Source organism: Scylla paramamosain, chromosome 15 (assembly GCF_035594125.1).
Source record: "Scylla paramamosain isolate STU-SP2022 chromosome 15, ASM3559412v1, whole genome shotgun sequence".
Lineage (NCBI taxonomy): Eukaryota > Metazoa > Arthropoda > Malacostraca > Decapoda > Portunidae > Scylla > Scylla paramamosain.
The window spans coordinates 18,908,512-18,923,947 of NC_087165.1; the positions used below are offsets into that span (position 1 = coordinate 18,908,512).

Here is a 15,436-nt window from a genome sequence, read left to right on the forward strand (position 1 = left end):
AGTTAAATTTAGAGAAGTTATATTCACTAGTAGACTTTTCTTTCATAACTATGAAAAGTTATCTTAATAAGTAACAAGTAATGAAATAAATTTAAATAGCCAAGAAAATAAGACTGCAGTGTCACTAATAAAAGCAACCAATTCTTTTCATAGCCAAGTGACAAGATACCATTTGGCTATCTCAAGGGAAACTTGCACAAAGATTGTGACTGCAGTTTTATGCTCATCTGGTAACAAGTTATGCATTTAAAACTCATTGCTTAGTAACAAGGTAGATGATGATATGATTAGAACATAAGAACATAAGAAATAAGGGAAGCTGCAAGAAGCGACCAGGCTTACACGTGGCAGTCCCTGTATGAAATATACCTACCTATTTCCATCTATTATCCCCATCCGTAAACCCGTCTAATCTTCTCTCAAAGCTCCCTAATGTTCTAGCACTAACAATATGATTACTGAGTCCATTCCACTCATCTACCACTCTATTTGAGAACCAATTTCTTCCTCTCTCCTTCCTAAACCTAAATTTTTCAAGCCTGAAACCCTTATTTCTTGTTCTATCCTGGTTGCTGATCCTAAGAATTTTGCTTACATCCCCCTATTAGATTCACATTGATTGCCTGAAACCAATACTGCTTCTTTGTGAGGGATATCTAGTAAATTTGTCTTGTGGTTGTAACCGTCTCAAATATGCCCCCTCAAGTGGATTTATCCTCGGAGAAATTTTTATTGGCTTAATTTGTTTACTTCTTTCAATAGCTTTACACTACACCAACCTTACTCCAGTAGCTGTTTATACTTCACTTCATAGAACACCAACTTTATTACTTAACTTATCCAATAACTTTCCCTCATTCTACACTACACCAACCTCTTTTCTTATTCCAATATATGTTTCTCCCTTACCATACTTAACATTAATTTTTCTGTATTCATCTCATGCCATACCAACTTCTCCAGGCTAACAGAAGCTGAATACAAGCAGATGGTGGGCAATTTGGAGGAGGTGGCAGTAGCTCACTCCAATCTTGTTACTGCACTTGAGGAACAGAGTGAGCGGCCATCAAGAGAACAACGCATTGGTGGAGCCTTCCTTACTCTTGCACCTCACATCCAGAATGTCCACCAAACCTACTGCAGTAACCACCCAAGGGCTGTGTGCATCCTGGAGAAGCACAAGTGAGTCTTATGAATTCAAGACCAAAAAAGTCAGTAGTTGGATGAAGGGAACTAGGAATGTTAGGAGAAGCTGTTGACAGAGTGGTGTGGATCTTAATAAAAGTAAGAAGCACACAGTAGAAAAATGAAATAAAGAACATTAAACAAATGGAGGAAGCATATGTGAAGATACCAGAGTAATAGGGCATATATAGACCATAAAACATTTAATCAAAGATTGTAAATGAAAAATGGCCAATACTGAAAGTGTTAATGAATTTGTATTACCTGTGCAGAGATGAGTTGGGTAGCTTCATGGAAAGCCAAGGAGCACCAAGACCTGGCATCATGTTCCTCACCACAGCACTCAGTAAGCCCTTCCGACGCCTAGACAAGTATACTGGCATGCTTCAGGAGTACCAGCGCCACCTGGAGGAGGGACACCCAGACCGTGGTGACACTCAGCGCTCATCACATGTGTACAAGGAGTTGGCTGTGAGTATTTTTGTGCACAGGTTTGACATCATCATCGTCATCATCACCTTCACTATCACCATCACCATGAACAGCAGCATTTGCCATGATTTTCATGATATAGTGTAGTGAATGATACATAGGAATTCATGTATAACCAGCCACAAGGGAAAGAGACTGACCAGTGAATAGGTGTATATCTTTGTGTCTTAAGTCTTCTTTTGCAACCTTGTAATACCTGTAGAGCCCATTACTCTTTACTTGCTACAGAAATGCAAAGTCCTGTTCAAGTTTACAGTCTGTTGATGACCAGTCTTGGCACCCATGTTAGTAGTCACTATTATCATCAATTCCTTGCTCCTTCTCTTGAAAATGCCAGCTTGGGATGGATATGGCATATGTGCCTCAGGGATATTTTGTTCGTACACATCACATTTCCTCCCTCTTGTATATTTTTGCACTCTGCAAACTAATGCAGGTTTCCTTTCCTCACTTGCACTCCTTTTACACTCATAGCACCCACTTCACCATTCACTCTGTGTCATCTCACCTCTTCCTATTCTGTCCATGTAGCCTAACCATCTGAAGGTGTTGTATGTCTACTACTGTACAACTCACTCCTTCACCTATGCTAGATATTCCAGACCTGCCATTACATTCACTATTTATCTTACTGGTACCGCACCACAAGCACTTTCAAATATTGCCTCTCTCTCGCCAGAATCCCACATCCTTGAGGTTCATTCTACATCTGTTTTTCTCATATATGTTATTTGTCATTGCTATGCTATCATGCATTGCCTCGTTTATCCTCATAGTCACTGGGTTTTTTTTTTCCCATCATTGTACAACCCAAAGATCCTGCCACTTTCCTCTCATGTAATGTTTTCTCTTGTATTTCTCCCTCCATACTTTCATGTTTGCACAGGATCGAACCAAGGTATTTGAATTCATCTACCTCTTACATAATATGTCAATTCATGTAGATTTCACACCCCTTCTTGGATTCTGTCTTCAGTGTATATCAGATTCTGAATTCATTCACATCATGCTTTTCCTTTGGGAAGACCAATCTCTTATTATCTTTAAGTATTTACTTTCAAGATCTACATCTGACAGATGATATCATTATCTTCTAATTTTTTTCAGACCCACTTCATTTTCAGCAATCAGTACAATACAATCTGCAACCATCATTGTGCTCAGCTTTCATTCAACATCACTTGTATACAGTTCCATCCCAACATAATCAATGCAAACAGCCATGCTTGAAGTGAAGTGTTTGTTGATGTTTAATTGTCCTATGTAATCCAATATAAAAACCCTTTTATCACCTCTCTTACAACTCTGACTATGGAAAAATTGGATATCCATAGGGACACAGTTACACATACTCTATAGCTTTCATCCAGTTTCTCATTCTCTTCAAGATTTGCATGTGAATCTTCTAAAATTTTTTTGCTTCAGTTAGTAACCTTTCTTCTAGTTTGTACATCCTCAACACATGCCATACTTTCTAAGCACCACCACATATTTTTTTCTATGCTTCTTGAATATATCTTTCACTGATGTAAATCAGTTCCAAGTCTCATCAACTCCAGAGTTATTGGGCCATCTTTATTTTACACAAGCTGCTGATGCTTTCCAGTCTCCTTACTTTCCTTTGTTCTTATGTCACAGTAGCATTGCATATTTATGTCACCACCTTCTTTACTGGACAAATCTATACTACTCAAAATCCAATGACAAATTTTCATTTCATATGTATGATCTGCCTTTAAAAACCATAGAAATCCAACATTCTAAACGGAAATTAACAATGAATATCTCTCTCTCTCTCTCTCTCTCTCTCTCTCTCTCTCTCTCTCTCTCTCTCTCTCTCTCTCTCTCTCTCTCTCTCTCTCTCTCTCTCTCTCTCTCTCTCTCTCTCTCTCTTGATATATTATCTTTCATTTAATCACCATTGCTCCTTCCAGTTCATTTGTTGTAGTTGCTTCTCATTTTTTTTTTTTTTTTATATTTACATATCTCACTAACCTTACTGCCAAAACTTCCAATCACCTTTTCTTTACTTCAGTCACTTTTCACTCTCTTTAGTGTGGCACCTAGTCTTTTGAATAGTTCACTTATTACTTTCAAAATAGGTTGTAGTTTACTTATTCCTTTGTAGCCAGCAGTCATGTATATCCTCCTAGCTCTTACACCAAGGCACAGTTAAATACATTTATCAGTCTTTTAGCATCTCATCATATCTGTCTGTCTAGAGGGGAAGCTCTACAATCTGACCTTCTGACTTACAAACACCTCTAGTTATGGAACTTTTCACAAAAATTCCTAATTTTGGTTTGAATGGAAATAGAAACTATGAGGCATGCAACTGAGATGGGATTGGCTGGATATTTAATAGCTAGATTTTAGATTTCTTGGATTAAATCCTCATCTAAAGAATTTTCTATCGGATAATGGAGCTTCCACTGTATGTGTTTAAAGCAGTGGCATGAAGTAAGTGTGTTGGTTCACATATTAATTTCTTAAATAATTTTTGATGTATTCCTGTTCATATCTTACATTTCCTCAATAATTTATTTCTGACTTCTTACCTTTTATTATTTACCAAGCCTGTCTTCAATCCCCAGTCAGTGTGTGGAGCAATACGGCGACAGAAGGAGCTGGAACTGGAGGTGGTGACAGGACGAGTGCATGGCTGGGAGGGTGGAGACAGCTTGGGGGCATTGGGGGAGGTACTGCGCATGGGCTCAGTGGCGCTGCTTCCTGACCACCGTGACCGTTACTTTGTGCTCTTCCCTGCTATGCTGGTGATGCTCTCTGTCTCACCCAGGATGAGTGCCTTTATCTTTGAGGTAATGATTCTCTTACTCATGTTCCAGTATGGCCTTTCTATGATGATGAATCTAAAGTTCAGGTTATTTTTTCCTTGTTCCTTAATTATCTCATTCTTTACCTGTGAATAATATATTTTATCTTCATGACAAGAGCTTTTCTCCCCTAGACTAAACTTAAGCTGAGAGAGGAGTGGCTGTAAAGTGATGTAGCCATGTTTATGGTCAGTAGACTGAAATATCTGTGAAAGGATGTTGGTGCCACTGTATGAAAGAGTTAGTTTCCAATGTCATATTCATATATAAGAGGCAATTTCATCAGAAGCTTGAAAATGTTATGCTTAAGCTTTGAAAAATATATAGCAATTTATACATAATAAATAAATATATATATATATATATATATATATATATATATATATATATATATATATATATATATATATATATATATATATATATAGCTTTGTTACTTGCACATTGTGAATGAAAGGGGATCTAAAAATGTAAGTAATTTTTATGCAGAAAATATTTTCATTAAAAGGTTAGAAGTTATTGTAATGGTCATGTTAATATGTTGTAATGATAAAAAAGCAAAGGAGATACAACTGAACCCCATAATGACCAGTTTTGTGGCACTTAAAAGTGCAGCATAGAAATTCTTTTACATGAACTATGGAAACATAAGACATGATGGAATGAGATTGGTATCTGAAATGTCCTGATATTATATTTATCCTGTACAGGGAAGCTATCCTCTGAGTGGCATCAGTGTTAACTGGTTAGAGGATGGGGACCATCACAAGAATGCCTTTGAGCTGTCAGGTAACTCTTTACTTGGCTCTGTTTGCAGCTCATGTGGTAGCTTGTTAGACCACCATCAGATTATAGTGCAAAAATAAAGGCATGAATATTTGTCATGTCGGTATGAGTGTGGGTGTGTGTGTGTGTGTGTGTGTGTGTGTGTGTGTGTGTGTGTGTGTGTGTGTGTGTGTGTGTGTGTGTGTGTGTGTGTGTGTGTGTGTGCGCGTGTGTGTGTATTTATCTAGTTGTGACATACGGGAGAGGAGCTAAGCTCGTACTGTCCCATCTCCATAACTGTTTTTATCCGACTTTTCCTTAAAGTGTGTGTGTGTGTGTGTGTGTGTGTGTTTGAAGGTCAATATTGGAATGAGTATGTGTTGCAGGGCCAGTGCTGGAGAGGATCGTGGCTGTGTGCCAGACCAGACAGGATCAGCAGCAGTGGGTGGAAGCGTTCACCCAGCAGTGCCGCCTTGCCCGTGCCTCAAGCTTCACCCCCCACATATCCCTGCTAACCTCCCCTCCTGTCCTCCCAGCTCATGTAAGTGTATGGCCCAAAGCTCCTCCTCAACCGGCCTCTTCCTCCTGCATGTCTTGTGGCTTACCTTACTACTGTGATGGTGATGGTGGTGGTGCAGGTGGTGGTGGTGGTGGTGGTGTACAAAAGCCATCTTGCTCCTGCTCTATATCCTGTCGCCCTGTCCTTCCTACCTCTCCCACCCATCCCTACCTAAGCCTACCCTATGTGGTGCTCACCAAACACATGGCCAATCTCTACCGAAAAAAAATCATCAACAAAAAGCTCCTGCGACACCTTGCTGGTGACTGGGAAGATGTGGAGGCAGCTCGCCAAGTTCGCCTGCGGAAGCATCGCACTGAGTGTTCCATCCACACTGGTGGGGAATCCAGCTCTGAATCTGATGATGATACTCCTCAGCATCACCAACAGTCAAAAAGTACCCAGCCATGTTCTGACTCCGAGTGCTCAAGTGATTCCAGTAGTGGGTATTGGGTGGGTGGTGGCCCTACCCATGGGGAACAGAACCAAGGATTTAATGTTTTCTCACCACTGCCATCAAGGAAATTGTATCACCCACCTGCTCCAAGTCAAGCCTCAAGTAATCTGCAAAAGTGGCGGTTTCAGGCCTCCCCAATACCAGGCTCTCTTTCCACCTCAGAGGAATCTGGAGCCTCCAGTGAAGGCAGTAATCCATATGGTTACATACGCTATTTCAACTCTGACAATCCATCTACCCCACTACAAGATGAGGAGGGCCCATGTCGTCGTTTTACTTATACACAGCCTTCTCAGGAGCCCCATGTCATCACCCAGGGGGAAAAGAGCTCTTCTTGTAATGACTTCTATAATATGTCTGAAGACCCTTGGGCCACTCCAGGTCTTACAGCATGGGGCCACCATCGACAAGAACATCTCCAACAAGTATCAGAAGACTCCCAGGATTACTTTCCTAAAGAATCTTGCAAGAAAGTGGCAGAGCTTCAAGTGCCCAGAATTATAGTTCCTGGTCACCCCAGCAGTAATCTTCCTAGCTTAACCCTTTCCCAGTCACATCCCACCCTCACTCCCCAACAAAGTGAGGAAGACCAAAGTTTCATAAGAATACCCCCAAGGGCTAAGACAGTTCACTCTTCTACTCTCACCATTCCTGCTGCTCCAATGTTGCTAGCTGGCCTTGCACACCCCCAAAGAGCATCAGAGTGTGTGAGTTCAGAGAGCTCTGCCAATGTATGCAACAAGACCATATATGAGCCCTCTTCGTCTTCCTGTGAGGGCACCGATCCTGAAAAAGTCCCTTGGGTAGGCGAGAAATCAGAAAAGCGGATGTTTCCCTTCAAGACTAAGCCAGACATTGCTTATTATGTGTCTTCTTGCAGTGGAGATGAAACTGGGGAGGATGGTGCTGATTATTATGAGAGTCACCGTAGACCCGAGCCACTTGTTCTGGCATTATCACACAGTGAACCCAATCTCTGCCTTCCAAGCACACAAGAGATTGAAACTCAAAACAAATCACCAAAGTATTCTAGCCATTATGTACAGCTGGTCCTTCCTTTGGAGGGCCCTGCCACTAAGGTATGCAACTGTGAGGCCCACAGCCACCGCTCATCAGATTCTGGGCTAGCAGATGTGATACATCATCTGGAATGCTGTCCTCTCCGCACTGATACCCCTGGGCTAGGTCGTGGCTCTGGCACTTCCCACTCTTCTCATTCCTCCCAGCTCTCCTCTACCAAGTTCCTTCAAGGTCCCTCATGGTACCCTGTCCGAGCATTTACCCCTGACAGCTTGTTGCCCACACCAGTGACCTCCCCCAACACATCTGCTCCAGTGTCTTATGCTGAGGATTCCCTTACCTCCTTGCTGGACTCTGTTAGTTTGCAGCACTCCCCAGCTGAGCAGGAGACAGGAGCAGAAGAAGGTGTGTATCGTTCAGGGTTGTATGCACACTGGTGGATGAAGGCAAGTGTGTGTCCTCGCCTTTTGGTCCTTGACCGTTCCAGAAAGGACTACCTCAGGTTTAGAGCAGAAAAGAAACCAGATGTTCCCCCTAAACCTAGATTCCTGAAACCTTCTTATCATGTCCGACGGGGAGGAAATAAAGGTGGAGTGGTGAAACCAGTGGCTCGGTGTGCTGCCACTCAGACTAGCTCTTCACCTCCTGCTGAAGATCATCAGTGTGCTCACCCTAGGCTCAAGAAAACTTCTTTACATCTCAGCCCACAAACTTCTCTCACCATGTCACGTGACCGCAGCTTTGAGTCTCAAGTATCTCAAATTTCCCAAGTGACTGTGGTGCCCAGACTCAGGAGAGAGAGGGAGTCCCAGACAGGCTCAGGAGCACGGCCAGGTGTGCATACACTGCAGGTATTAGGTAAGAATTCACAAGAATCCAGTGGAACAGACCTCTCAAGCCTCCACAGCTTCAGTGAATCCTGTGAAGGAGCAGGGCAGCAGCCTCACTTGAGAGACTCTTGTGAGGGTCTAGATGTGGACTTCCAGAGACGTGCATCCTCACACTCCCTGCACACCACTGCCACTTCCAGCTCAGCCTCTTCTGCACCATACAAGTCCACATTATATTGGCATTTGCCTTCTGCTCATGGAGGGAGTGCCCCGCAGCAGTTTGGTAGTCTCTCATCACAAAGTAGCAGTGGTGCTACTCTCACCGGAAATTTAATCTCTCCCCCCATGGAAGGATTCCAAAACTTTGGGAGGCCCACCATTCCTCCAAAACCTATACATCTTCAGTCCTGGCCCATTCAGCGATCAAGAAGCCTTCCAAGATTGCCAGTGCCTACCACCATCTCTGTCCACACTCAAAGCAAGGTACAAAGAAAGCCCTTCGCTGGGCACCTCTCATTTAATTACCAAGATCATCATGACTTGGAAATGAGATATGACATTCATGATAGACTTTGCTATTTCCTACATCAGCATTATAAAATTTATAGTAAATTCATAGTGTAAATGCAGCGTTTCTTGGCATAGTGCTTTTCAGTAATTGAACACTGAAGTCAATATCAGCTGCTGTGCAACAGCAACTTAGTACAGCTGGATCACTCTTGCCTCCATGGAGTAATAGAACCCATGTTGATGCTCTTCCCCCACTCCAGGATCACGCCAGTTAGGTGCTACCCTTGGCTGCTGCTCTTGTTGTATTTCCCTTCCTGAGGTGTTGCTGCTCCCTCACTTGTGGAGGTAGCCATCCTGCCCAGCCTCCCTTCCCACACAGCAGTAACAGCAGTAATCATTAGAACACCCATAGAGTGGTGTTGCTCGCTCAGAGCCAGGGTGTTCTCCTTCATTGGGTACGTCACAGAGTGGCAACAACTGATGACAGAACAAAGTGGACCCTTTGCTTTTTTTATATAATATTTGATCCATTATGAAGTAACAATAATTACATTTGTTTTGCTTTTACAAATAATTCCATCTGTGTTTAGCTTTAGTTGTGCTGTGGAGTAGCTGATCTGTAGGAGTAGAGTGTGGTGATTTCCTGTGTGGCATAGAGAATGCAGCTTAGTACTGGTGGTACAGTCATGGCCAAGAGTTAAACAGCATTCCACACTCACTTCCACCATGTTTAAAGTTTTTCCTTATTCTCAAGTTTTTTGATCTGCTAAAAATCTATCAGTTGTCAGGTTTTGTAAGTAGATTGTCAGCAGACCAGATAACTTTAGATTAAGGAGGAACATAAATCAGAGTGAAAGTGAATGCAGAAAGTTACTCAAATTGTGACCATTTCTATACCCTTACAGGATTACAGAGCAACTAACATCATCATAATTTTATCACTTATTGAGCCTGTTTATAAGGAGACATGCTTTTTTATTATTGTGCTGTAGAATTAGGAAAACTTGCTGTGACTATATATGAATTCATGTAAGTAGGTGATTCACATTTACCAGTGTCATCATTGCTCTTTTTAGATAGGTCAAGATTTTAGATGCAAGAAGTTTGTTAGAGGCAGACTCTTACATGATATTGTGTTCTTCATCACAATGCACACTGCTGCAGGAAATGAGTCACTTTGGTGTAGAATTTTTTAGAAAACAAAAATGCCCTTAGGAGATAGATTTTATTACAGGTATCATCTATACTGCTAATTTTAATAACAGTTTGAATAATTTTGCTAGTGTGTGGCTAACATCTATTATGTTACAGTACTTGTTGTTCACTCTCAACCATAAACCAACAAATAAATCAGAGTTGATTGACTCTGAGGTAGTGCAGGTACCATAATTACCATCTTGTTCCAGGTGACTAGACATACCTGCAGATACCTGCTAATACCTTGCTCTCCCAGCCTTTCCCCTCCTTCCCTCCCTCCCTCCTTTCCTCTATCTACTTCTTTCTTATTGCATGTTTCTGTGGACAAGCATGCTTTGGTGTTTTTTGTACATCTCACGTAAGTTGTGTTGCTTATTTCAATTTGTCACTTTCTCCTGAGACTCTGAGGCTGATTCCTGTGAAATCATTTTGCTGTAGCCATGAGTGTTATTGACTTACAATGAAGACAGATTTTTTTTTTTTTTTTTCTCTCTTTCTAAATGACTAACCTGTTTTCAGTCATACTGTAGGTCCAGTTTCTTGCTTGATTCAGCTCTTAGGGGTGTGTGTGTGTGTGTGTGTGTGTGTGTGTGTGTGTGTGTGTGTGTGTGTGTGTGTGTGTGTGTGTGTGTGTGTGTGTGTGTGTGTGTGTGTGTTAAGGCACTATTTTTTTATTCATACACATTTAAGTCTCCTTTCAAGATATTCCATTCATTTTTTTGCTTTATAAATAGCTTACCAATAATGGACATTGGTCAGATTAGGAAATCAGTGCATCCCATTGGAATATTCATCTGTGTACATTGCTGCTAGTGGAGTTGACCAGTGTACTATATGGGTGGTGCATAAAAGTAATGTTCTTGACCATCTGCTGTCCTTTCTGTTTGGGGTTCTGCAATAAGAAAATCTCTCCTTGATTTATTTATATATTTAGTTATATACTCCATCTTGGATGCTGCACTGCATATATGCCTAAAGGAATTTTGTGTAAAGATTATTTTTGAAGTGAATTTATAGAATCATCCAATTGAAAGGTGGTGCGGCATGATAAAGAATGAAAGATAAGGTAGGAAAATAACATGAGTAAATGTCACTAAGCAATGAATTGACCAAAAATTACTTGGCAAAAGAGTAATTTGTTAAATGACTAAACCATCTCTATACACACACACACACACACACACACACACACACACACATATATATATATATATATATATATATATATATATATATATATATATATATATATATATATATATATATATATATATATATATATATATATATATATATATATATATATATATATTTATATAGACACACACACACACACACACATACACACCTGCATACATACAAGTGACTGGACATGAGACAGTATTAACTGATATGATATAGTATTAGAAGGAATGCTTGTGAATGTATGTATGTAGATGGTTTATCACAGCCACCTTGCTGTAGGAGGTAGGTATGTCTGCCTGGTGAATAGACAGTAGCAGATAGTGTAAAACTATCCTTAATTATGATACCCAAGCAGAAATATTTTTTTCTATTACTATCAAGTACAAATCATTATTCCAATAATAAAAACAACAAGACCCAGTATTTGACTTAGTAATAGATAACATAACTAAGAATTGTACTGTGTAGGTAAACTTGAACCTTTTGTAATCTTGAACTGGCTATCATGGTCCATTAGGCTGTTTTGACTCATCACCATAAAAGGAGCATTAATTTTGCTGTGTTCCTTCAGGGAGGCCCCCTCATGCCTCGCCAGGCCAGCACCACCAGTGCCACCAGCCTTCAGGATGCTCCAGCCAGACCTCGTCGCTCTGCCCCAGGCAAGGTGAGGCTATTTCCTTATCATATGACTTACAGATTAGAGATTATGTACAGTGGCAGTTGCATTCTGGTTATACAAGTAGAAATAATCATGTTATGCCAATTTTTACACATTTTTTTTTATTACAATATCCACATTTGTATTGTACACTGTCACAAGAACCGAAAATCAGCACAGGTGGTAAGATGGTCTGTACATAATGTCTATTTGTGTGTGTGTGTGTGTGTGTGTGTGTGTTTACCTAGTTGTATTGTACAGGGTCTGAGCTAAAGCTCATTTGTCCTGTCTCCATATCTGCAGTTATCCAATTTCTCTGTAAATTTGCTCACTCTAGCAGCTGTAACCACCTTCTTTCTTAAACTATTCCAGAGATCAATGCTTCAGTACAGGAAACTATATTTCTTGATGTCACTGAGACATCTACTCTTCTTAACCTTTTTTGTATGCCCTCTTCTATGCCTTGCCCCCTCATTTATGTGCATCTCCAAAACTTGTCTGTCTACCTTTCCATGTATGTATTTATTAATTTGTACACTGTTATCAAGTCTCCTCTTTCTCTTCTCTCTTCCAGTGTTATCGTATCCATGTCCATGTAGGTAAAAGCTACTCTAATGTTACTTAACATCCTATATGTGGAGCCAAAAATCCCAACTTATATGCTTCTATGGTGACAGTGTTCCCCTGAATAATCACTCCCAAATCCTTTTCTTTATTACTTTTCATTATCATCTTCCCCAATTTTATATTTCCATGTAGGTCTCCTTGTACTTTTTCCTATTTCCATCACATGACATTTCTTAGGATTAAATTCAAGTTTCTACTTTAGACTCTAAGCATAAATTTTTTTCCAAAATCTCTCTGTAGTTCTTTACAATCCTCTTAGCTCTTTATAACTCTTAGCAACTTTGCATCATCAGCAAACATATTAATGTAGCTATTTAATCCTTCCTGCATATCATTTATGTATATCTGAAACATAATCAGTGATAATACAGATCCTTGTGGTACTCCACTTCTTATCTCACTCCAGCTTGAGGTATTGTCTCTGGTTATTGTCTTCACTTGTCTGTCCTTCAGAAAATGTCTGTTTGTATTTACCTAGTTGTGGTTTATGGGAGGAGGAGTCTGAGCTCATGCTGTCCCATCTCGATATCTACTCCTATCCAGTTTTTCCTTAAAATCATGTATAGTTATTGCATTTACTAGTTCTTTTTTGCAGCTCATTCAAGATTCCTGCAGTCCTTTGTGGGAAACTGTTCTTAATATCCCTCTACATGTACCCTTCTTCTCATGCCCTCTTGTGCCTCTAAAGTTTCTCACCACCAAAATCACTCTGGTTCAGTTTTTCATAGCCTGACAAAACCTGATGTGTGTGTGTGTGTGTGTGTGTGTGTGTGTATGTGTACTTCGATCCTCAACCCATATTTCACACTCTTAACTTATTTCATGATCTGCTCTTCCTTTCCTTTTACCTCAGTATAGCAAAGACATGGCATGCAATAGGATGGGGTAACATTTTTCATGAAAGAACCTGGCTCCATTCGTCATGTGCCACTGCCATACATAAGAACATAAAAAAATAAGGGAAGCTGTAAGAAGTCGTCAGGTCTACATGTGGCAGTTCCTGTATGAAACATACCTTCCTGTTTCCACCTATCATCTCCATCCATAAATTTGTCTGATGTCTTTTAAAGCTCCCTAATGACTCAGCACTAATAACCTAATTAATTACTATGTACATTCCATTCACATACCATTCTATTTGAGAACCAATTCCTTCCTATCTCTTTCTTAAACCTAACTTTTCAAGCTTGAAACCCCATTATTTCTTGTTCTATTCTGATTACTGATCATGAAAATTTGCTTATGTCATTTTTGTTTTATCCCTTATATCACTTAAAGACCTCTATCATGTCTCCTCTTAATCTACGTCTCTCTAAGGAATGTAAATTTAAGAGCTTCAGTCTCTTTTTGTATGGAATATCCCTCATCCCCTGTATCCTTTTAGTCATTCTCCTTTCTACTGATTTTAATAGACATACTCTTCCTGTAATATGGGACCAGAACTTTACAGCATAATCTAGATGAGGTCTGACCAGCTTCAAATATAATTTTAGTTTTACATCAGGACTTCTACTTTAACACTTTTAGAAATTAATCTTAATACAGGTCCACCATCACTAATCTGGCATCACTGGGATCTGTTTGGTGCCAGATTAGTGATTTTGCCAGATTACAGATAGGTTAGGTTAGAATACACTTAACCAAAGAGTTAACCTCATCCTACCTCTAAAATACCCCATAGATCAGTACAAGTTGATTAATAAGTGGGGCTGTACCAATACTAATTTTTTTCCACTGATACCGATGCTGATAATTCATTTCTGGCTAATACTGATAGCATTAATACACTCAATCCTGTTATCAGAGAAACTCAGCAATTTTTCTTTGTTTCTTTATGTGCCATGCTATTTAATTCGCACAAGCTTTGCACATACATTATTGTCGATTTTTTTTTCAGAAGTTCAACTTTATCTTTTATGGATAATGTACATTATTTGCATTTTACTCAACGAGAAGCATTTCCTTTATTCACTGAAGCTATGGGTAAAGCTAAAACTGAGCAAGTGTAATAATATATGTAGAAAAACAAATTGAATGGCTTCCCTGCCTGCTATTTATGTAGCAAATAGCTGTTGCTTCTTCTTGCAGTGAAGGAAATGATTGAAAAGCTTGAGGCAATACATGTGGTTGACCTCATAAGGGGGTTTGGCCTGTCATCCTTCCTCCTTTGGTATTTATTGTCTTTTTTATCTATTATTTCATTAATGTTTTTCTGTATAATGCCTTTAATAATGTTAGCTATCAGGAATCATTCCTCTTTTTTGCTGAAAATGACTGTGATTGAGTGTTGCACATAACAGGTTGAGTTGAAATTAATTATTTTATTTGCCTTTATTTTTAATAGAAAAACCCATTTTTAGGATAAATTTTTGAAATAAAGATTTCCTGTTTGAATAAATTAAATTAATATTCTGACATTTTACTGTATATTTTTTTATTTTTCAAAATTGCTAGATTTTAAAGGTTCTGTGATCTGAAGAATTATAATGATCCAACTAAAAATGTTACAATAAGTCTGTCAATTCCATTTCTACTTTTTTCATCAGGTGTGGAGTCTGTCATGCCTCCGTCCATCCCCTCCGCTGAGGCCAGGACTCTCTGTGCGTGAGGAGAAGCGGAATCAACGGTACACAAAGCGTAAAGGTAAGTTTAAGTCACCAATAGACCTCATCCCATAGAATATCCAATAAATGAAATAATGGTCAGTATTCACCCTGCTCCCCCTAGCTGCTAACTCAGTATAGGGGCCTTATCCATCCATATATGGAGTATCCTTCACATGTAAAGGTGGGGGGGTCTGCACGTACCATTCTTCTAGACAGGGTGGAATCAGAAGCTTTTTGTCTCACTATCTCTCCTCTAACTGTCTTTAGCCTCTTTCTCATCACCACAATGTTGCATCTCTTGCTATCTTCTACCACTATTTTCATGCTAACTGCTCTTCTGATCTTGATAACTGCATGCCTTCCTTCCTTCTGTGGTCTTGCTGCACAAGACTTTCTTCTTTCTCACACCCCTATTATGTCCACCTCTTTAATGCAAGAGTTAACCAGTATTCTCAATCATTCATCCCTTTCTCTGGCAAACTCTAGAACTCCTTGCCTGCTTCTGTATTTC

General features: G+C 39.8%; 2 protein-coding genes across 6 annotated transcripts in view; both read left to right on the plus strand.

Moving 5' to 3' along the window:
- The window catches only part of LOC135107564 (rho guanine nucleotide exchange factor 7-like), a 61,353-nt gene that overhangs the window by 24,368 nt on the left and 21,549 nt on the right, over positions 1–15,436 (plus strand). For all 5 annotated transcript variants that reach the window (XM_064017564.1, XM_064017562.1, XM_064017565.1 and 2 more), the window contains exons 5-11: positions 964–1,182; positions 1,458–1,656; positions 4,272–4,496; positions 5,222–5,300; positions 5,663–5,817; positions 11,606–11,698; positions 14,866–14,962. In XM_064017564.1, the coding sequence (XP_063873634.1) occupies positions 964–1,182; positions 1,458–1,656; positions 4,272–4,496; positions 5,222–5,300; positions 5,663–5,817; positions 11,606–11,698; positions 14,866–14,962 (1,067 nt within the window). The remainder of the gene's footprint in view (positions 1–963; positions 1,183–1,457; positions 1,657–4,271; positions 4,497–5,221; positions 5,301–5,662; positions 5,818–11,605; positions 11,699–14,865; positions 14,963–15,436) is intronic.
- On the plus strand, positions 5,825–10,503 carry LOC135107563 (uncharacterized). Its single transcript, XM_064017561.1, has 2 exons — positions 5,825–8,625; positions 8,913–10,503. The coding sequence occupies exons 1-2, from the start codon at positions 5,866–5,868 to the stop codon at positions 8,925–8,927; spliced, it is 2,775 nt and encodes a 924-aa protein (XP_063873631.1). The 5' UTR covers positions 5,825–5,865; the 3' UTR covers positions 8,928–10,503.

Excerpts from the sequence above, each read along its gene's own strand:
- LOC135107563 (XM_064017561.1), top strand. The coding sequence starts at position 5,866 with ATGTCTTGTGGCTTACCTTACTACTGTGATGGTGATGGTGGTGGTGCA.